We start from the raw sequence: 21,889 nt of genomic DNA, 5'->3' as shown, positions 1-21,889 counted from the left end.
GTGATCCATGAGCTTCAATTCTTTTGCAGTTTATTTGGACATTTTTATTACAGTTTTTTTCAGCTCCCCATACCGAAAGTGCCAGCTTGACTCTATATCCAGGACCAAAGCCAGCATCTGTCATTCTGTAATAGGAAGATCAAATTAAAAACAGCTTGCTCATGAGAATGTTTAAAACAGTTCTGTTTCACCTGCCTAAGCCTTTCAGAAATGTTTCTTTAGGTTTCTATATGAGTTATAATTTCCTTTTCTTCAAGGTCATGTCAAAAAAGAAAAAAAAAAAATTCTCTGTTCTCATAGGCTTGTTCTTTACAGTCCTGAAACTCCTGAAACGTGTCCATTTTCTTTTTACACTTTTTCCATGCCAGTAGTATATTGATACATTTCTTTACTAAACTCTGAATGTAAGCATGCTGTTCCTTGCTGTTTCTTTGCATTAGTTATTTTTGTTTAGCTTTTTCTTTAGCTTTTTAACATGGCAATATGACAGCTTTCCTTTCAAGCAGTCTTTTTTATTTTATTTATTTATTTTTTTGATTTAATTAAACTAAAATGTTACTTCCTTTCTACCACTAGGCTTCCTTTTTTTTTTTTTTTTTTTTTTTTTTTTTCCAATTACATCTGCCTGATGGTGACAGAAGCAGACAAATTACTGCAGGTGCTCAAGACACTGGAAAAATAAGGCTAAAATGATATAAATTAATCTGTTCTGCACTCTCCTTCTACCTGGTGGTACTCTTGTCATTATTATTAATTTTTTTTCTTTCCCATTTAATTGACTGATTAATCTCCAGGTTTGAAAATCAGAATAATCACCTTTATGAACAGATATTGAAGACCCTACTATAAAGTTCCTCACAGGGAACTGAGTCCCAATACAGTACAGACCGGTCATGCTTACGAGCTGCAGGGAGCAGAAGACCACTGCCTAGAAATGAATGCTTCTGGTGTAAACCCCAGTAATAAATCCTGCGAACCATTTCTACACTCCCCAGCCTCCATTTTCTCATCAGGAGTACATGGCAGAACATTTCACCTGGCTATTTAACTAGAAGCTATCCCCAGTGGCAGCGACGGTGGCTTTCCACCGGCCATAGCGCAACACCCCTGGCCACTTCTGCACGGAGACACAGGGACTCCTCCGTCAAGCACGGACGGTTCCAGGCACAGTGCTCCTCAACGCGGGAAAGCCCTCCTCTGCCGTGGGGGCCGGCTCGCCCGCCTCTTTGCCCTTCTCTCTGGGAGGGAGGCTTCGCTCTGCGCTGCGGGATCAGAGAGGGACAGCGCTGCGGCCAGCGACCCCGCGGACCAGGCGGGAGAACCCGGCTCTCTGCTCTCCCTTCCCCGAGCCCTACGCCGGCAGGAAGGGGCTGCGCCGGGGCAGCACGGGGGAGACGCCCCTCACGCCGCAGCCTAGCCGAGCGGGCGGGGGGCGGCAGGGAAGGCAGAGAGGCAGGGGACGGGAAGCGGCGTGGGCGGGCCGTGGGCGGGCCGCGGGCGGGCCGCGGGCCGGGCTCAACTGTTGCCAGGTGAGCGCTCCGTCTCCGCCTCTCCGCTGTAAGCGCGGAGAAGGGCGGCACGGCTCCGAACGGCGCGCCCCAGGCCCGGCGACCCTATCACTGCTGCCACCATGGTGAAGGCGGGCAGGAAGGGATGCAGCTGCCCGGGCTTCCTGAGGAAGAACTGGCTCCTGCTCAGCACGGTGGTCGCTGTGCTGCTGGGTAAGTGAGGGAGCGCGGTGCCCTCGCCCTCCGCCCGGCCCTGCCTGGAACGAGCCAGTCCGGAGCTCCAGCAGTGCCAGCGAGGAGCGCTCCGCGGTAGAGGGGCTGGACACTGTGCGGTGTGGGGCGGCGGCCTCCCGGCTCTCGTCACGGCCGGCGCTGATGGTTCTAACGGCAGGCATGGAGTCGACCGCCCTCCCTTGGCGACGAGGTGCCGGGCGGGCTGAGGTGCGGCGCGCAGCCGGGGCGCAGTGTAGCTGTGCCTATGGAGAATAGGTCTGCGGTGACAGGGCGCCGCGGCGGCAGGCTGGGCCTGGTTCCCGTGCCTCCATCGTCATAAAGTCTGGTGACTAGCAGGGTACAATTGTATAGGGAAAACCCACAAGAGCACTACACCGAGGGGATAAATGGGAACTGTTTGTGCTGGGCTGCTGTGGGTGTCCTCAGCAGGCCTACGATAGGCTGAGCCTTGGGCTGCCTTTGCGTAGCTAGTGACAGAAGGCACACTGGCCTTGCGAGCACGGTTGTGAGTGGCCTGTCAAAGAAAGCTGAAGGCCTGTGAATGGGGACTGCCCACGAAGAGCCAGCTGGACTCATGAAATATAGCTGGGCTGACAACGCCTTCAGCTTGGGGAGCCTCACTGCAATTGAGGCTGCTGCAGGAAAGCATTATAACAGCTGCAGGGTGCTGTGAGGGGCCAGAAAAGCTTGGCAGTGGCACACAGTTCACAGTGAGGTTCTCTGGGATGTCCTTTTAAACCTAGAGTTACTCCTCAGCTTGCTGGCAGGTTTCTGAAGGGATAAGTTGAATGCTTTCTGATCAGTAGGTGGGTAAAAGGGCCCAGTGAATCTGACAAAATGACTAGGACAGAGACAGTTTTCCTTACAGTGTAAGCCACATGCCTTCTTTGGTACTTTCTGGTGATTATTTTTATGCCAAGCAAGGAGACCTTCCTTTACATAATTACTTCTGTAGGGAAGGACTGCTTTAGATGCTTCATTAATGGTACTTGATGGCTTTGGATGCTTCTCTTTCAGATAATGTTTCTGCTGATTAGGGTTCTGTCTGGCATGTATTAATTTCTGTGTGTGTTTGTTCAGGAGAGAATTATTGTTTAGGAATTCCACTCAGCCATTTATAAGCTATGATCAGAGGTGTATGTGTATGTATACATGTGTTTTCCTCCATACATTTAGTATTCAAAAGACCTCCATTTATTTTTGCCTCTTTAGTGAGTGGAAGGATATCTGTAAGTTCTGACTACAAAGCACAAAGACATTACATTGGAAATCTGTCTGTAACAACTGGAGATGTCTGTGTGTGTTTTTGTGAGCAATCACCTTCTCATATGCTCTAGCCAGGTACTCTTTTGTGAGCTTGCATGCTTACTTCCCAGTTACAGAAGTAGACAAAATTTGCCTCTCACCCTCTTCAGTGGGTATGAGTAGAGCACCAAGGTGAGTACCACAGAGCCCAGTAATGTGGGAGCTCTGGTGACAGTTTGCTTCTAATCCCACTAATCTAATATCCAATGGGTATTTGTCTTGAGATAGTGATGGGCATCCAAATTCATAATGTGTTTTTGAACGTTTTACCTGCTACACTATAATTATAGTTCAGAACTTTATGATGTGGCAGAGTAAGTTTCTATAAAAATTCTTTGTCTTCTGGATCAAATTACATTTTGCAATGAGGTATGTATTTTCAGTATTTCTAGAATGTGAAATAACTTCAATCCTTATAAGGATGGCTTAGTTGCATTACATATCACCTTTTACAGCTTCGGGGTTTATAATATACTCAGAGTCCACAAACACTTTCTAATTACGTCCTTGTGCTTTTTAAATATGCATTGGGAAATTGCTTTGAGATTTATTGATCAGTGTAATTTGGAGCAACTACATTCATAGGCAGAAGAGTATAACTTATTGTTTTGAAAACAGAAAATATATTCAGACTTTCAAAAAATATATATGCATCAGTGAGGATACCAGACATACTGTATTGCGTAAGTGTAATGCAAAAGTTGTCCAGCTATACTGCAAAGTGTCTGATAGTCTAGCACTTTGATGTCATAATGCTCACCATCTTAACAAGATATATCTGTCCTTGCGTGTAGCCTTCCTATGCTTAAAATTTTTTCTGGTTACTTTTTGTTCTCATCTCTGAAGAGGCAGAGACCTCTCCTAACTCCAAACAGCTATTCCTATAGGAATAGTTACATTGTAATTACATTTGAGACATTTGACTGTATGCCTGCTATTTGCATTTTTGAAAACAATGAACTTTATTTTACAAAGCTATCTGCAGGGGGAAATGATTTAAAGTCTGTATAGAAAATATCTTAGCAGTGTCAGATCTTTTTTGGTGAAAGCACCTAAAAATGTTAGTCAGATAAAATACCACTTGAGATTTGATTGCATATTTCTCTTACCTTAGTAGAAATTCTGTTTCAGATCATCAAAGTAAATGATGAAGGCCTCTGAAGTCATGTTTGGAGTTTGAAATTGACTGAATTTCAGATTCATGGCTAATTCTGAGACTTCTATAATTCTGGGATTTGTATAATTTCAGCAAGAAATCTGCCTTGTATAATTTCAGCGAGAGATCCACCTGAGTACTGGATCTCAGATATTCATTTGTTCTTAGTACATAGTTGAGGTACGCACAGAATCCTCTTTGTTGACTGGTGACTCGGGGTGAAGGTTGGGCTCACTTGCACCTTTTCTGCCTCACTGACCTGCTCCAGGTGTCAGAAGGAGAGGTGCAGCAGAGTAGCAGACTCATGTTGGCCTTACTAAATCTAAGGCTGTTGGGCTCACGAAAGCAATGTACAAGTCAGATTGCTTCAAGGCTTCCTCTAATAAATAAAGTTATATTGTTTCCAATTTATACAATCAAATCAGGGAAAAACATAAATATCACTGAAATTTACTCACTCTGAAACAGGTTTTCAAAGAATGATTGAAAAGGCATAGTTTAAGACACACTTCATAAGATTCTCATCTATTTTTTGTATTCACTTTGTTTCCAAGAAGTCACTGCTGAAACACCACAGCAACAAAACCAATCATAAAAGGAAAAAAAAAAAAAAAAAAAAAAAAAAAGATTGATGTGTAAATATTGATTCATTAGTCTGTGGGGCATAGCCTAGAAGCATGTATTCCTGAGCTATTTTACATCAGAACAGGATTATTTATTTATTTATCTATTGAAAAAATCGAAGTGTTGAGTACAGTAGTATTAAGCATGGAATTGCAGCAACGTGCCACTGCCATGTGGAGATAATTGGATGGCACGGTTGGGAGGAGTGGAGGCTGGAGAGCCGGGAGCTGTCCAAGGTAGCGAACCTCTTCGGGAAGGGCCGTCCGTAAAACAGGTGAAACTCAGAGCTGAAGAAATTAGAAAACGGGACACGGTGGCATTAGACAGAGATGAAGTGATTGAAAGAGAGAGGAGGTCGGTGGATGTCACCGAATATCTGCTTTTACATCTTTGAAAAAGCAGGGAAGCATAGTCAGTCTTTGCAGCTCAGACTCCTTGTTTGTGTAGTTCCCATCTTGGAAGATTGTGACTAGCGTCACACCTCCATTTCTGCCTGCATTTAAGAGAGAGACTGAAATATACATAGTTCTGATTTGTAACATAAGCAATGCAGAAAATGTGTTTGGCATCACTCTGCCTTTTTTCAGCACTTGATGGTACAGCCTCCACCTTTTATATCTTTATATTACCCTTAGAGCCCATATGCCAATTTTTTTTTCCCTCATTTTAATTAAAATGGTTATATTATCTTGCAGTAATGAGTTGTAGCATCTCCCTGTAGTAATATTTTTTTTTCATTCAAGTGTCTCTGTTAAAAACAAATAAATAAACAACACTGGTGTATTTACACCTGCTAACTGTAGCTAGACAGGGTAGACTTCCCTTGTAATCAGATGCAAAGGAATGTAGCAATTGCTTTTAAAACATTTTTAGTCCATTTAAAAGTCATCTGTGTCTGCATGTACTAGCATTACTGGACACTCACAAGAGTGAAGACAAGAACAGAATAATTAGTAACATATTGCTCTATTGATGATGTCTTGCACATGGAATACGGCTCTGAATGCAGAGACCATGCTGTATTCCTCAGGATAAGAAGTACAAATGTGGCCTGGGAGCTCTGAACCTTATCAACTATAGAATCTTTCAATTTCTCTCAGTAAGCTCTTTCTGTCTCTAACACAGGTGTAATTTAAACATAACAGCCCCATTGTGAAAATAGAGAATTGTTTTTCTCATTTCATTTCCATCTCTTCATACCTTTACCAAAAAAAACCAACAAAAACAAACAAAAAACCAAAAAATAAAAAAGGAGCATGTTGGGTTAGATTGGGCTTTCTACTGTACTGTTTCTTTCTACTTACACTATGCAGTGTGTTAAAAACAATGGAACAGATTAACTAATTCAAGTTGCTTTAGCAAAGACAGAACTCTTTTGTCCATAGCAGAAAAATGTAAATTAAGGAAATATACTAAAGCAAAGGAATTGCTATCCTGCAGTTTTCTGACAAATGTAGATGTACAGCAGACATCTGATTTCTTTCTTATGTTCTGAAGCATAGTGTTTTATTAATTTGAGATTTATAACAGATGAAGACCAGGCATCCTTTATAAGCTGCATCAACAGGGGACGCAGTTTTCTTCCTGCTGTGATTTAGAGCAGCACAGATGACACTTGTAACATTTTATTCCTCTCTAGGCAATTGTAATGCTTATCTGCTTTTTCTTCTCTGTTATACTGTATGAAGTTTGGTTCAGAGGTGTGAGAAGCCCAGCTATTCTGCAAGACTATCTGAATTTATTTTTTAAAGCAAAAAGTAAAATGCAAAATGGTCAATAGTTGCATCTGAGAGTTTTACATACTACTGAAGAGCAAAACCACTCTAAGATCAGAAAATCAGCAAGGAAATGAAAGTGAAAATAGCTCCATCTATGCATTGTGTCTCTTTTGTAACCTAACAACTAGCAACTTCTAATCTGCGTATAAGAAAAACAAATACAGCTTTTACTCCTTCTTTTAGCATGTAGAAAGTTTTCCTACTGTCTATGTTTTTTTTTTTTTGTTGTTGTTGTTGTTGTTTGTTTTTTGGTTTTGTTTTTGGTGCCATTTCAACGTAAGGCTTATATTCTATGTGTGTGAAGTGAAGCTGTCTTTAAAAGCTGAACCTTTAAACAAAGAAAGCTTTGGAAGGAGTGAACTTCTGATCAGTTTGCAGTCTACAAAACTCCAAAGTTGATTAAGCTAATAAAATAAGTGAAATATGCCTTTATATTTGAGGAAATAATACCATCACTAATATCTACAAATGATTTCTTGTTTCTGATTTTCCAATATCATTTATGGGAAAATACTACTGTTTAATTACAGGAATATTTTTTGTGTTCTATTTACATCTTTACAAAATTTAAGAACAGTGTTTCATAATATACCTCATGAACTGGCAATATTGAGGTTACTCACAAGTATTATTTTGTACTATTGCAAATCTATTTCTTTGACAGAAGACAAATTTTATGGAACGCCTGCTTTTTTTCTGCTATTTTACTGTCTAACTCTTGTTTCAAATATTGTTCATTCCACGAGAATCTGATAGCATGTCAGAAGATTAAATGTGACTCATGATGACAATTTTCATGAATTTTAAATAATCCAACCCTAATTATTTTCACAATATATCTCAAAGTAGCCATTTCTCATTTCTTTAATTCTTTTGGAATAACAACCAACCTGGCCTTGCATAATATGAACTAACTTTTTAGATCATATCTCTGATATCTCAGTACTTCAGTGTCTTTGTGAGTTTCGGAATAATGATGTTTCAGAATGTCGCTATGTTTCTCTCTTTAGTACTGCTAAGTAGCCTTTCTAGCTATTTAGTTTGAATTATGACAGTCAGAATCATTCCGCTGCCTTACCAGTAAGAGAATAAGTAGAACACTCAATCCTATTTACTGCTGTAGCAGGAGGCAGAATCTGGCAAACCATTTCATTTCCTGTTGTTTTAATGGTCTTAAATGAAGATTTAATTTTCCTGATGCACTCCACTGAGCTAGTAACTTTTGCTGTATATAGGATGGTGAAAGTGCTGAAGTATCTTCAGCATTATTGACAAATGTTATGGAAAGAGTAAAGAAAATCACTTAGTTTTTACAAGAAAGAGTGAGAAATTTATTATGTTAGGATAGTAAATACTGTAATTAACCACCATATTTAGTGAGTCACCAACTTGGTTGAAAAGTTATGAAATAGCTAAATTGTATTTCTATTACAGCCTCATTATCTCAAGAGAATTAAGGACTAATCAAGACAAAAAGCCAGGGACGATTAAGATGGCAAAGTCAATAGGGAAACTAAAGGAAAATGCTTCAAAGGAAATAAAAAGTTATCCTCCAGGAAGGTGACAAGGTGGGCTGCCCAGCTGAAGTGCCTCTAGGTTAATGCACGCAGCTTGGGAAACAAATGGGAAGAGCTGCAGGCCATTGTGCTAATTGAAAACTGTCACTGAAACCTGGTGGGATGATTCCCATAATTGTAGAGTGGCTGTTGATGGGTACAAGCTGTTCAGAAGGGACAGGTCAGGAAGGAGGAAAAGCTGCTACCCTCTACATCAAGAAAGAAATAGAATTTGAAGAGCTGTCCCTCAAGAGTGGCCACAAAAAAGTTGAAAGCTTATGAGTGATAATTAAAAACCAAGGCAACAAAACGTTATGGTTGGTGGAGACTACAGGCCACCTGATCAAGTGGAACCTGTTGATGAAGCCTTCTTTCTCCAGCTACATCAGGCATTGAGTTTGCAGGCTCTTGTCCTTCTGGGGGACTTCAAACATCCTGACATCTGCTGGAAAAGTACCACAGTGAGTTACAGGCAATCCAGGACGATCCTAGAATGCATTAGGGATATTTTAATGCAGCAAGCAATAGACAACCCCATAATCACAGAATCACAGAATTGCCAGGGTTGGAAGGGACCTCAAGGATCATGAATCTCCAACCCCCCTGCCACATGCAGGGCCACCACCATTCCACCTAATGCTAGACCAGACTGCCCAGGGCCCCATCCAATCTGGCTTTGAACACCTCCAGGGACAGGGCATCCACAACCTCCCTGGGCAGCCTGTTCCAGTACCTCACCACTCTCTCCGTAAAGAATTTCCCCCTGACGTCCAACCTTTATCTCCCTTCCCTCAGCTTAAAACCATTTCCCCTTGTCCTGCTGTCACTCACCCTTTCAAAGAGTTGATTCCCCTCCTGTTTGTAGGCTCCCTTTAGGTACTGAAAGGCTGCAATGAGGTCACCCCGCAGCCTTTTTTTCTCCAGGCTGAACAAGCCCAGCTCCCTCAGCTTGTCCTCATAGGGGATGTGCTCCAGTCCCCTGATCATCTTTGTGGCCCTCCTCTGGACCCTCTCCAACAGCTCCCTGTCTTTCTTGTACTGGGGGTGCCAGACCTGGACACAGTATTCCAGATGGGGCCTCACAAGAGCAGAGTAGAGGGGAACAATCACCTCTCTGTCCCTGCTGGCCACCCCTCTTCTGATGGAGCCCAGGATCCCATTTGCCTTCCGAGCCGCAACGGCACACTGCTGGCTCATGTTAAGTTTTTCATCTACCAAGACCCCCAGGTCCTTCTCCACAGGGCTGCTCTCAAGGACCTCTCCTTCCAGTCTGTAGGGATGCTTGGGATTCCTCCGGCCCAAGTGCAAAACTCTGCACTTTGCCGTGTTGAACCTCATCAGGTTCACCCGGGCCCACCTTTCTAGCCTCTCGAGGTCCCTCTGAATGGCATCCCGTCCTTCAACCGTGTCGACCACACCACTCAGCTTGGTGTCGTCAGCAAACTTGCTGAGGGTGCACTCAATTCCGTCATTGATGTCATTGATAAAGATGTTAAAGAGCACCGGTCCCAAGACAGATCCCTGGGGGACGCCGCTCGTTACCAGCCTCCACCTGGACATAGAGCCATTGATGACCACCCTCTGTCTGCGGCCTTTCAACCAGTTTCTTATCCATCGAGTGGTCCACCCATCAAATCCACATCCCTCCAGTTTGGAGAGAAGGATGTGGTGGGGGACCATGTCAAAGGCCTTGCTCAAGTCCAGGTAAATGACATCGGTCGCCTTTCCCTTGTCCACCGATGCCGTCACCCCATCATAAAAGGCCACCAGATTGGTCAAGCATGACCTTCCTCTGGTGAAGCCGTGCTGGCTGCCACGGATCACACACCCTTTCCTCATGTGATCAAGCATGTCATTCAGGATGATCTGTTCCATGATCTTCCCAGGCACAGAGGTGAGACTCACCGGCCTGTAGTTCCCGGGGTCCTCCTTGCTCCCTTTCTTGTAAATGGGAGTGACGTGACCCTTCCTCCAGTCATCTGGGACCACACCAGACAGCCACGACTTCTCAAATATGATGGAGAGCGGCTCGGCAACCACCTCAGCCAGCTCCTTCAGAACCCTGGGATGCACGCCATCCGGCCCCATAGACTTGTACACATTCAGTCTCATGAGGCGGTCTCGGACCTGCTCTGTCCTCACAGCGGGGGGGGATTTACCACCCCAGTCCCCACCCAGAGGTGTAGGGATGCAGGGCTCAGGGACGGAAGGAGTACTGGAGTCCTGGCTGCCAGTGAAGACCGAGGCAAAGAACTCATTCAGTACCTCGGCCTTCTCTCTGTCCGTTGAAACCAGTTCTCCTTTTACGTTTACCAAAGGAGGTACACTCGCTTTGGCCTGTCTCTTCTGGCTAATGTACCTATAGAAAGTCTTCCTGTTGTTTTTCACGTCCCTTGCCAAGTTCAGTTCTACCTGCGCCTTGGCTTTCCTGATCCCACATCTGCAAGTCCGGACAACATCCCTGTATTCTTCCCAGGTGGCACGTCCTTGTTTCCAGAGTTTGTATGCACCTTTCTTCGCCCTCAGCTCTCTTAGCAGGTCCTTACTGAGCCATGCCGGCATCCTCCCTCCTCTGCCCGCTTTCTTGTTCAGTGGGACAGAGAGTTCTTGCGCTCTTAGGAAGGCATCCCTGAAGAGTAACCAGCTCTCTTCAGCGTTTTTGTTTTTAAAGAGAGCATCCCAGGGGATCTCGGCCAACAGTCCATTGAACAGCTTAAAGTTTGCTCTCCCAAAGTTCAGGGTCCTGATGCCACTCTTCACCAGGCCCACAGTTCTCGAGATCACAAACTCAACCAGAGCGTGGTCACTGCAACCCAGGCTGCCTCCAACCTTAACACCATTAATTATATCCTCCACATTGGTGAGCAGCAGGTCCAGCAGCGCTTCACCTCTGGTCGGTCTGTCCAACACCTGGACCAGAAAGTTATCATCAACACATTCCAAGAGCCTCCTAAATGAACCTGCTGCTCACCAACTCAAGTGAACTTCTTGTTTACATCAAGAGTGGAGATTGCCTGGGTTGTAGTGATTGTGCAATGATGGAGTTTATGCTTCTGAGGGAAAAGGGACAAGTAAAGAGTAAAATCAGGGTGCTAAATTTTAAGAAAGCCAACTTCCGTCCCTTCAGGGAGTTAGTCAACAAAGCCCCTTGGAAAACTGTCCTCAAGGACAGGAGAGCAGAGCAGAGCTGGCAGATTTTTAAGTGCACAAAAGCTCTCCATCACAGGTCTAGGAGGTCAGGAAAGGCATGGTTGAATCTGCATGGCTGAACTGGTCAAACTGGAGTGCAAGAACAAAATGCATGGGCAGTGGAAGCACAGACAGGTACCCCTGGAGGACTACAGGGATATTTCTCGTCTGTGTAGGAATGGTGTCAGGAAAGCCTAACTGGAGGTGTCAGGAAAGCCCAACTGGAGTTGGCAGGAAGAGTGAAGAAGAACATGAGAGGGTTCTGCAGGTACATCAACCAGAAAGAGGAAGTCTGAGAAGGCATACCTGGCAACTGTGGACTAGGGGAAGGTTGAGTTACTCAACAACTTTTTTGCCTTAGTCTTCCCTCTTTAAGTGAAGATCATGTTCACAACTGCCTTAGGAACTTCACTGAGGTAAATGGAGACTTTCTGGTTATTGTAGTGCTTTGCAGTTTTGTGGGAACACTGATTCTGTAGAACTGTAGTCACTTAATAGCTAGTCTTCTGTGATTTTTATTTTCCTTTTCCTGGTTAAATGAAATAGCCTCAAAATAAACATGTTTGATTTGACTAGTGTTGTGGTGACTCCTTTGTAGGTCTGCAGTGTGGAGGGGCTTGTCAATGTAATCATTGGACTGTCCTCAGGTTCCTGTGGAAAAGGAAATGGAAGTTTCATTACTTTGTCATTTGTAGAGACCTTCCAACCTGCTGTGAATAGTGGGAGGCGGGGTGCGCCATAGTAGAGAAGCTGGTTATTCCTCTCTGGCAAGTACTTCATCTACTTCATTCCTAAAAGTCCGTCAAAGTCTGTCACAGAGATTTACTGTCCACCTGAACTTTCCTTACCCTGCAGTCAGATAACATTGTGTCATTTGCATGAAGGAATTTACAGCTGCTGCACCTGAAGCAGGTTAATCAGCAAGAAGACCCAGTGGAGTCTCACCACAGCTGAGGAATGAGCATAGCTTCCTCCAATACTTTCCTACAAAATACTTTTCAGTAGATCAAGGTGTCATTTTGGAACCGTGTTCTTCTAGAAGGTTTTATGAGAGGACATTTCCTTGCATGTTTTGTAACTAAGCTGATCGCCTTGGCAGCAGCGATATTTGGAGAGTTAAGATTTGTTGCCATACTATTAAGACTCAGCTACTCTAAAATATATTTCAGTAGTCGCTTTTACTTTTCTAAGAATGGTTTTTTGTCAGTCAACATCATTACATTTATTAGAGTGTTTGTGAAATGTGAAAACGTGAAAATGTGAAACAGCAAAATGGGTAACATTACAAGAAGTTAAAAGTAATCAAAAGAGAGCTGAATCAATAGATTTATGGTAATCAATTCTCCACCCTCCATTTTGAAGTTATGGAGTTGGCACTGTGTACTCTCTTATCTATAAGAGATAGCTGGTAATATTATAGAAACTCTATAGAGAGAGCAGAAACAAAGTGCATGTTATAAAATATTTGTGAAGGACTCAGACTGCATCTCAGACTGCAGATATATTGCCTGCATAGACTACAGGTTGATGTACTTATTAAATGTTTTGTACTGTGTTTTAAATCAAATCAGTGAACTTTCTTTGCAAGCCTTTTCTGTCTTATGAGTCATTAGCTAAGAAGATAACCCAATTAAGACACAACAGTGTGATACAAGTAATTGTATTTTTGTTTGTCCTTTGAACAGCAAAACTGTGAAAATATGAAAAGCTTTATCATTTTGTTGATAACATAATCCATGTTGCTTCAGAACAATTAAGTAATATCAGAATCAACCCATTCTACTTGGCAGAATCACCAACTCTGTATGTAAGAACTCATTTTAGCAAAAATTACATTGAAACAGGAAAGAGTAGAACTGTGTCTTTGATTAGTATGAAACGATCAGCATGGTTTCACCAAGGACAAGTCCTGCCTCACCAACCTAGCAGTCTTCTGTGGTGGTGTAACTGTATCAACTGACAGCAGGAGAGCCACTGATGTAATCTCTTTGGATTTCAAGTAAGGCTTTTGGCATAGTCCCCCATAACATCCTTCTCTCTGCATCCAGATATGGACTCAGTAAAGGAGAGACATGGTCCTGTTGTAGTGTGTCCAGAGAAGGGCCGCAAAAATGATCTAAGGGATGGAACACTTCTTGTACAAGAACAGGCTGAGAGAGTTGGGACAGTTCAGCCTGGAAAAGAGAAGGCTTCAGGGAGCCTGATAGTGGCCTTTCTTTCTCTAGAGGGGAGCATTAAGGAAGAAGTGGTCAGGATCTGTTGTGATAGGACAAGGATAATTTCTTTCTTTATTTATTTTTAAAGGGAGATTTAGGTTGAACATAAGGAAAAAAAAAAAAACTTACAAGAAGGATAATGAAGCACTGGAAACTTATTCTTTCTGAGGGAGGTGGTGAATGCCCCATCCTTGGAGACTTGGAGATTCAAGATCAGACTGGACAGGACTCTGAGCCACCCAATATAGCTATGGATGTCCCTGTTCATTGTAGGGGAGTTAGTCTACATGACTTTTAAAAGTCTCTTCCATCTCAAATGATTCTGTGATTTTATGATTCTATATCTTTCAGAGAGGAACATGGTGTTATTCAGGGTAGGTCATTTACAAAATGACTGGTTGTTCTGCAGTAATACATATTGGATTGGTTTTTCTTATCTTCTTACAGTTCATTCCTAAGGAGCCTTCCCATAATAAACCTAGAAGTGAAGATTGTTTGCATTTTCTGTGGAGTCAGCCCATGCTGGTGGAGTGATAACTCCCTGCCAATTAACATTATGCAACCCTATGTTACAGTTGTCATCCATATATGCAAATAACATTTTATGAAATTTTAGGGAATCTCGTTGATCGCTAGGCATGTCTTTGTATGAGCATCAGTTATTTCTTTCTAAGTTGTAAGTTGTTTGACCTGTTAGAGAAAGTAAATCCAAGAAGTGTCATGTTGACTTTTCTCCGAGGTATAATTATGTTGTGAAGAGTGTCTAACCCACAATGAAAATTATATAAAGCAGTTAACTGTAGTCACTTTATACTGCATGTCCTGGTCAGTTTTAACTACTTTAGTGGCTCTGAGCTTCCAGATGCAAGATATGACTTGCATTGACTCTACATTTTTATGCAGAAATGCCCTCAGGATCTATCTATCACTGTCTGTAAAGCAGAAAAGAACTGTAAATAGTCTCTACATTTGGTTGCTCAGGTGGCTCCTGAGAGGACATTCTGACAAGTTTACTGTAACTGTAATAAAATCTGTGACATTCCCTACGTGTGCTAGTACAGATGAGCCCAGACATGATAATTTTATTTTAATTTTTTTTAAATCATAGAATCGCAGAATGGCCCAGGTTGGAAGGGACTTCAAGGATCATGAATCTCCAACCCCCCTGCCACAGGCAGGGCCACCAACCTCCCCATTTAATACTAGACCAGGTTGCCCAGGGCCCTATACAACCTGGTCTTGAACATCTCCAGAGATAGTGTATTTCTTTTATTATTCATTTCCAAATCTATGTAACGAGTTGCAGCATGCTACTTAAAGAGAAACGTAATGCTTCTGTAGTTGTTCCAGTGCAAATAATACACATTTTTCCTTACAGAAAGTTTCAGAAACAACAGCACTATGGAAAAAGACATACTTTGGTGGTGATAAATGAGTTTTCACCTGATGTCCACATGTCATATAATTAGATTTGCAGATAAGCGGAATATACAATTCGCTGATCTTCCAAGATACATTTTACCAGATCATTCACTGACTGATGGTCAGCTGGTCACCAGGCATAGGCAGTCCCTGCAGCCAGCTACCCATTTCATTGTTCACTATGACACCACATGCTGCATAATATTGCTTTGGTCAGTTTAGGTCAGCTGTCCTGGTTCTTCCTCCTTCTAGCAACTTGTGCATATCCAGCCCCCTACTAGTAAGAGGTGTAAGAAACTGAAAAGTCCTTTGCTATGTTTAAATAAAAGTTCTTCTGCAGTAACTAGGAGATTGGTGTGTTATCAGCATTGGTCTCATCCTATGTCCAAAATGCAGCATCATACCAGCTACTAGGAAGGGAATTGACTCTGTTGCAGTTGAAAACAGGACATTAAATAACACAACAGGAAAATGACGTACTATGCTTTAGAAATAAATAAGTAAATTGTTTCATTAATGTAAAAGAGAAAGAAAGGAAAAATCTTAACAAAGAGTAGAGATGTTGCCTGCTGGAGGGTATTTTGTGGTTGTTAGAACTGATTACACGTATAAGAATTATCTTCACAAATGGTGGACTATGACATTCTACCAGACTTTCATTGTGACTTCCTCAGGGTTGCTGTAATTGAAATATATTTCTGCTGGCTCAAACTTTTTGTGTGTGTTATAATTCCTAGGAAAAAATTCCAGTGACTTGATTATTGAGATGAAGATCAGAAAGTTCTATACTCATCTGATTCCAGAATGTAAACAAATCTATTCTACTTCCTAACCATCTCTTGTTACTGCCACCAGAAAAAGTTTCTTCCTTTATTCTCATGCTAAATGGGAATAACAAGTGACAGATGTTAGTTCCACTTAAAGGATTAGCTGCAATTTACTATACTTTGTCATCCTACACAAGTTAGTATGAATATGTTTGCTGCATCTGATAAAATAGCAGCATTAAAAATGAAGGAAGAGCAATAATGCAAATTGTAATTTATTTTTTTTGTTTTTAGGAAGTCTGTTCTTTGTTACTGCCACTAGGTAAATAATACGCTGTCCAAAAAAATACATATACAGATCCAAATTTAAGCAAGAGAGCTTCAAAAAATCCTGCAATAATTTTGAGAGGATGTGAAATTGTAATGGTTTTGTAGTGAAATCCAAAGAAGTGGAAAAGAGGACTCTGAAGAATGAGAATGAGGGTGAAACTTTCTGTCTTTTAGTAATGCTGATAAATATTCAAACTTTCCAGCTGATGAAACATAATTGTTGCTGCTTGAAAGCATGGTCAGAAAATGATCTGGTCACACTTGCTCAGAGTAACGCTCCTGGCTGAAAGAAAGGACAGAACATGTTGCCTCTTTAAATTTTCTTTCGAAGTGCAGTGGATCACAAATAATTCCCTTCCTTTGATCCTGCTCAGAAACATGCAGGATCTCCCCCGCAGACACACACATCTTAGTTATTTGAGTTACTGCTAGAACACCTTCAGTATATATATTTGCCCAGGGCTGGTGACATTTCTCTCTTCAGACAAATGCTTCTGTTGAGGGCATAGTTCTGACTTCTTTTGGCTAGATTTTCCTGTTTCTGTCATGAAAAATGTATTGTGGATGTCCATCTTTGTTACTCTTTGAGGAATATGTCTAGCTTCAGGGGTCTTTATGCGTCATCATCCTGGAAGGATCAGAGCAGTAGTGGAGGAGTCTGGCATTAGAATGAGGCTGGTACAGTTATGTCTGTGATCTTGTTATTGGGCATGGAAATACTGTTTATCTTGTTTAAAGATATGCAAAAAGAAAATCTCTTGCATACTTCAGAACTGCATAACATCTGCGCAGCAGCCTTTTAAGGCTGTATCTGGTATGTGAGGAGGAATGCTCTGTACCCTATTATAAAATGGAATTGCACAACTTTTAACAATTATATTGTCTAGTATTGCTGCAATTTAAGCATATGCCTGCCAGTCATATGAATAGTCTGAAGACACAAAGAATGCCTATATGCTTATGTTCAGCTATTTACACTGGTATTTGCAGGATCAAAGCCGTAGCAGTTTCAATGTGTGTGATCATTTTACAAGCTGACTAATCTTACTTAGGCCTATCTCAAAGTATAGACTAGTTATTTTCAATACAGTGAACACAGTTTAGCCTCTAGGTTAAATATAGAGATCATTGTGTCTTATCTGACGAAGGACATTTATGTAATATTGCAAACATCTTCAAGACTATTAAGATGTTGCAAGGAGTTTAAGTTATCTGTGTTCTCTGACACAGATAAAACCTATGCCAGAGATCTTAATAGTTGTTTAGAGCAGCGTATTTGCCTGGAAAGGTTAACAATTTTGTTTTTTTTCTCCTTATTAATATTAGAGTGTTGATAGTGGTCTCTGGAAGAGTGGGCAAGTTACTTATGAGGATTACAGGTATGTAGTGAAGCTGTGCAGGGAGAAAATTAGAAAAGCCAAAGCGCAGTTAGAACTGAGCTTGGCCACTAAGGTAAAGGAGAACACTAAATGCTTTTATAAGCACATTAATAGCAAAAGGAAGGGTAGAGAGAATCTCCATCCCTTGTTGGATGCTGAGAGCAACCTGGTCATCAAGGATAGGGATAAGGCTGAGGTACTTAATGCCTTCTTTGCCTCAGTCTTTAATAGTAAGACTTGTTAGTCCCTGGGAACACAGCCCCCTGTGCTGGTAGATAGAGATGGGGAACAGAATAAGCCCTTTATGATCTGTGACGAGATAGTTTTGGACCTGCTGTGAAAGCTGGATGCTTACAATCCATGGAACCAGATGGATTGCACCCTAGAGTGCTGAGGGAGTTGGCGGATGTGATTGCCACGCCACTGTCCATCATTTTTTGGCAGACCTAGCTAACTGGGGATGTCCTGGTGAATTGAAAACTGGCAAATGTGACACCCATCTTCAAAAAGGGCTGGAAAGGTGGTCCTGGTAGCTACAGGCCTATCAGTCTCACCTCAGTGCCCGGGAAGGTCATGGTACGAATAATCTCGGGAACCATCATGGACCAATTAAAGGTCAACCAGGGGATCAGGCCCAGTCAGCATCTACAAATGGTAGATCCTGTCTGACAAACCTGATTTCATTCTATGACAAGGTGACCCGCTTAATGGATGAGGGTCAGGCTGTCGATGTGGTCTATTTGGACTTCAGTAAGGCCTTTGACACTGTCCCCCATAACATTCTCGTGGAGAAGCTGGCTGCCCATGGTCTGGATGGGTGTACGCTTGCCTGGGTGAAGCACTGGCTGGGTGGCCGGGCCCAAAGAGTCGTGGTCAATGGAGTTGAATCTAGTTGGTGGCTGGTCACGAGCGGTGTTCCCCAAGGCTCAGTACTGGGGCTGCTTCTGTTTAACATCTTCACTGATGATCTTGATGAGGGGATTGAGTGCACCCTCATAAATTTGCAGACAACACCAAATTGGGAGGGAGTGTTGATCTGCCAGAGGGCAGAAAGGCACTACAGAGGGACCTGGCTAGACTGGATTAATGGGTCAAGGTTCACTGTATGAGTTTCAATAGGGCCAAGTGTTGGGTCCTGAATTTTGGTCACAACAACCCCAGGCAACACTACAGGCTTGGGAAGGAGTGGCTGGAAAGCTGCCTGATGGAAAGGGACCTTGGTGTTCAGATGGACAGTCGGCTGAATGTGAGCCAGCAGTGTGCCCTGGTGGCCAAGAAGGCCAATGGCATCCTGGATGGCTTGTATCAGGAATGGTGTGGTGAGCAGGACTAGGGAAGTCATCCTTCCCCTGTACTCGACATTGGTGAGGCCTCGCCTTGAGTACTGTGTTCAGTTTTGGGCACCTTAGTACAAAAAAGACATGGAAGTACTGGAGCAGTTCCAGAGAAGGGCAGTGAGGCTAATGAAGAGCTTGGAAAATCAGCCCTATGAGGAGAGGCTGAGGGAGCTGGGGCTGTTTAGTCGGAGGAAGAGGTGGCTGAGGGGAGACCTTATTACCCTCTTCCAGTACCTGAAAAGTGCTTACAGTAAGAGCGGGGTAGGTCTCTTGTCACTGGTGACAGGTGACAAGACGAGGGGAAATAGCCTCAAGTTGCGCTAAGGTAAGTTTAGGTTGGACATTAGGAAACACTTCTTTACAGAAAGGGTGGTTAAACATTGGAATAGGCTCCCCAGAGAGGTGATTGAGTCACTGTCCCTGGATGTGTTTAAGAGCTGTTTGGATGTGGTGCTCAGAGATATGATTTAGTGGAGGGCTGTTAGAGTTAGGGTACTATGGTTAGGCTGTGGTTGGACTTGATGATCCTTGAGGTCCCTTCCAACCTGAGTAATTCTATGATTCTATGATAAGAGTTTATAATCTTCCTCTATTTTTCTTCAACTTGTTTCTGCAAGTGCAACTGTAGAGAAAAGATGGTTCATAGTCTTTTTCCTGCTGTCAGAGGCAAATTCTGTGGAAGTAGCTAGTTTACATTTTTTGTCAACTAACCTGCAGACAGCAGAACAAATCTAGCACAAAACACCCCCACAATGAATCTTTAGGGAGGAATTTTTAAAGAATTTCCCACTTTCCAGGTTAAAATGTTAATTCTTTTCTTTTCTGATAGATTATTTGATAAGGGATGCCTGTCTATTTTCTTCATTACCAACAATGTAGACCAGTTATCTATGGATTTGCCTAAATCTGTTTCTGGTAAATGACTATTTACTCTATGCCAGCTTCCAGTGTAATATCTAATTTAAAAGCCTTGTGTAGCATTAAAATAAAAGCGAGGGAAAAGGTTTGTTTGGCTTGGGCACTAGCAGTGTTACTGGGGCTCTGCAAGTTTACATGAGTCAATGAGGCTGGTGAAGGTAGGTTAAAAGTACTTCAGCTTTTGTGCTGAGAAATACACCCCTGATGTCATTAAAATAAAAAGGGACTGTAAACAATTACATTAACTTCAGTGAAACTATTAGTAACTTCGTTGAGGTTATTCATATGAATAAAATCTTTCAGCACTCAGTGAGTAGTGAAAGCTTGTAAGTGACTTTATTTCTTATTGAATCATCATGTTAGAAATTGGGTCTCTTAATATTTGGTTTACCCAGGACTATAGCCTTTCAAAGTTCATATGTGATACTGATGTTTCCTTTAAAAAAGAAGTCTGTAGTAGAGATAGGATATAAGATGCTGAAGGCAAACAGACATCTGTGTAAACCGTTATTTATTTCTATGAAACCAGAGAAGGAAAATGAGAAGAACGGATAAAGAGTAAGCAAGCAAAATATAATTAATTGCAGTGCAATACAAAATCATAAATTCAGGAGTATCTTCAGAACATGCACCTGCAATTCCTTTTGTAAATAACCATGGTAATGCTTCCTGAACACTGTTGAACATATTTCCTATACCAGTGCTTTTCGCTTTTAAGCTAATAGTGAAATGGAAAATAAAGGTTTTACCTATCAAACCAAAGAAATTCATCTTTAAACCCATGATTTGTTTTATTTTATTTTATTTTAATAGAATTCTTACCTGTGATTTGTCTCAACAGCTAGAATTATTTGTTAATTCATTTAATTCAAGCATGAGAGAAAGTAAAAAGGTACCTTACATCATGGCTGAATCATCAGCACCTGAGGAACCTGAATATTCATAAGTCTATGACCCCAGTGAAATAGGTTGACATATTCTCCAAGACTCTCTTGATGGTACTTGTAAAATCATAGCAAACAGGTGAACTCCCTTGTGACTGGTAAAAAGGCAATGTCATGCCCACTGGTAAGAAGAGTAGAAAGATGACCAAGAAAACTACCGACCTCCTAGCCTCACCTCTGTGTTGGGAAGGTCATGAAGAGATCCTCCTGGAAGTAATACTAAGGAACATGGAAAGAGGGAGGTGATGCAGGATAACAAGCATGGCTTCACCAAGTGCAGGTCCTGCCTGCCTAATCCATTGTTTTTTTATGATGGTTTAACTTTGTCAGTGTACAAAGGAAGAGCCACTGGTGTCATATATCTGGCCTTTGACACGGTTCTCTATGATGTCTTTCTCTCTACATTGGAAATATATTAATCTGCAGATTACACCAAGCTGTGTGGTGCAGTTGACGTGCCTCAGTGTTGAGATGCCATCCAGAGAGACTAGACAGTCTCAAGCAGTGCACCTAGGTGAACCTCATGAGGTTCAGCAAAGATAAATGCAAGTTCTTGCACATAGGTTGTGGCAACCCGCTCTATCAGTACAAGTTAGGGGACAAATGGTTGGAGCAAACCCCTGTCAAAAAGAACTTCAGGCTACTGGTGGATGACAGGCTGGACATGAGCCAGCAGTGTGCCCTCACAGCCCAGAATGCCAACTGTATACTGGGCTGCATCAAAAGAAGCATAGTTAGCAGGTCAAGAGTAGTGATTCTTCGTCTCTACTCTGTGCTGGTAAGACCTCACCTGAAGTACTGTGTCCTCAGTACAGGAGAGACATGGACCTGTTGGAGCACATCCAGAGGAGGGTCTCAAAAATGACCCAAGAATGAAACATCTCCCCTGTGAGGACAGATTGAGAGAGCCGGAGCTGATCAGCTTGGAGAAGGCTTTGGAGAGACCTGATAGTGGCCTTTCAGTATCCAGTGGAAGGGGACAGACTCTTTAGCTGTGTCTATTATGATAGGACAAGGGAAATGGTTTCAAACTAAGTGAGGGAAGGTTTAGATTGGATATGAAGAAAAACAATACAGTAAGGGTGATGAGACACCAGAATAGGTAGCTCAGAGATATGGTAGATGCTTCATCATTGGAGACGTTCAAGGTCATGCTGAACAACGCTCTGAGCAACCTGATCTGTGTAGATGTCCCTGTTCATTGCAGGGGAGTTGAACTAGATGAC

General features: G+C 42.4%; 1 protein-coding gene across 2 annotated transcripts in view; it reads left to right on the top strand.

The window, feature by feature from the left end:
- The first annotated feature begins 920 nt into the window (after nucleotides 1-920).
- The window catches only part of SLC1A1 (solute carrier family 1 member 1), a 60,085-nt gene continuing 39,116 nt past the window's right edge, over nucleotides 921-21,889 (top strand). The window contains exon 1 of one of the 2 annotated variants that reach the window (XM_031610460.2): nucleotides 921-1,721. In XM_031610460.2, coding sequence (XP_031466320.1) covers nucleotides 1,631-1,721 — 91 coding nt within the window. In that variant the 5' untranslated portion in view covers nucleotides 921-1,630. Of the gene's footprint in view, nucleotides 1,722-1,798; nucleotides 1,950-21,889 lie in introns of those variants that run through there. The other variant, XM_090132233.1, reaches the window with a different exon arrangement.

The sequence above is a fragment of the Phasianus colchicus genome, chromosome Z (assembly GCF_987193195.1).
Source record: "Phasianus colchicus chromosome Z, bPhaCol1.hap1.1, whole genome shotgun sequence".
Lineage (NCBI taxonomy): Eukaryota > Metazoa > Chordata > Aves > Galliformes > Phasianidae > Phasianus > Phasianus colchicus.
Note: the sequence above shows the minus strand (reverse complement) of the source record. Positions and strands in the feature narration are given on the sequence as shown.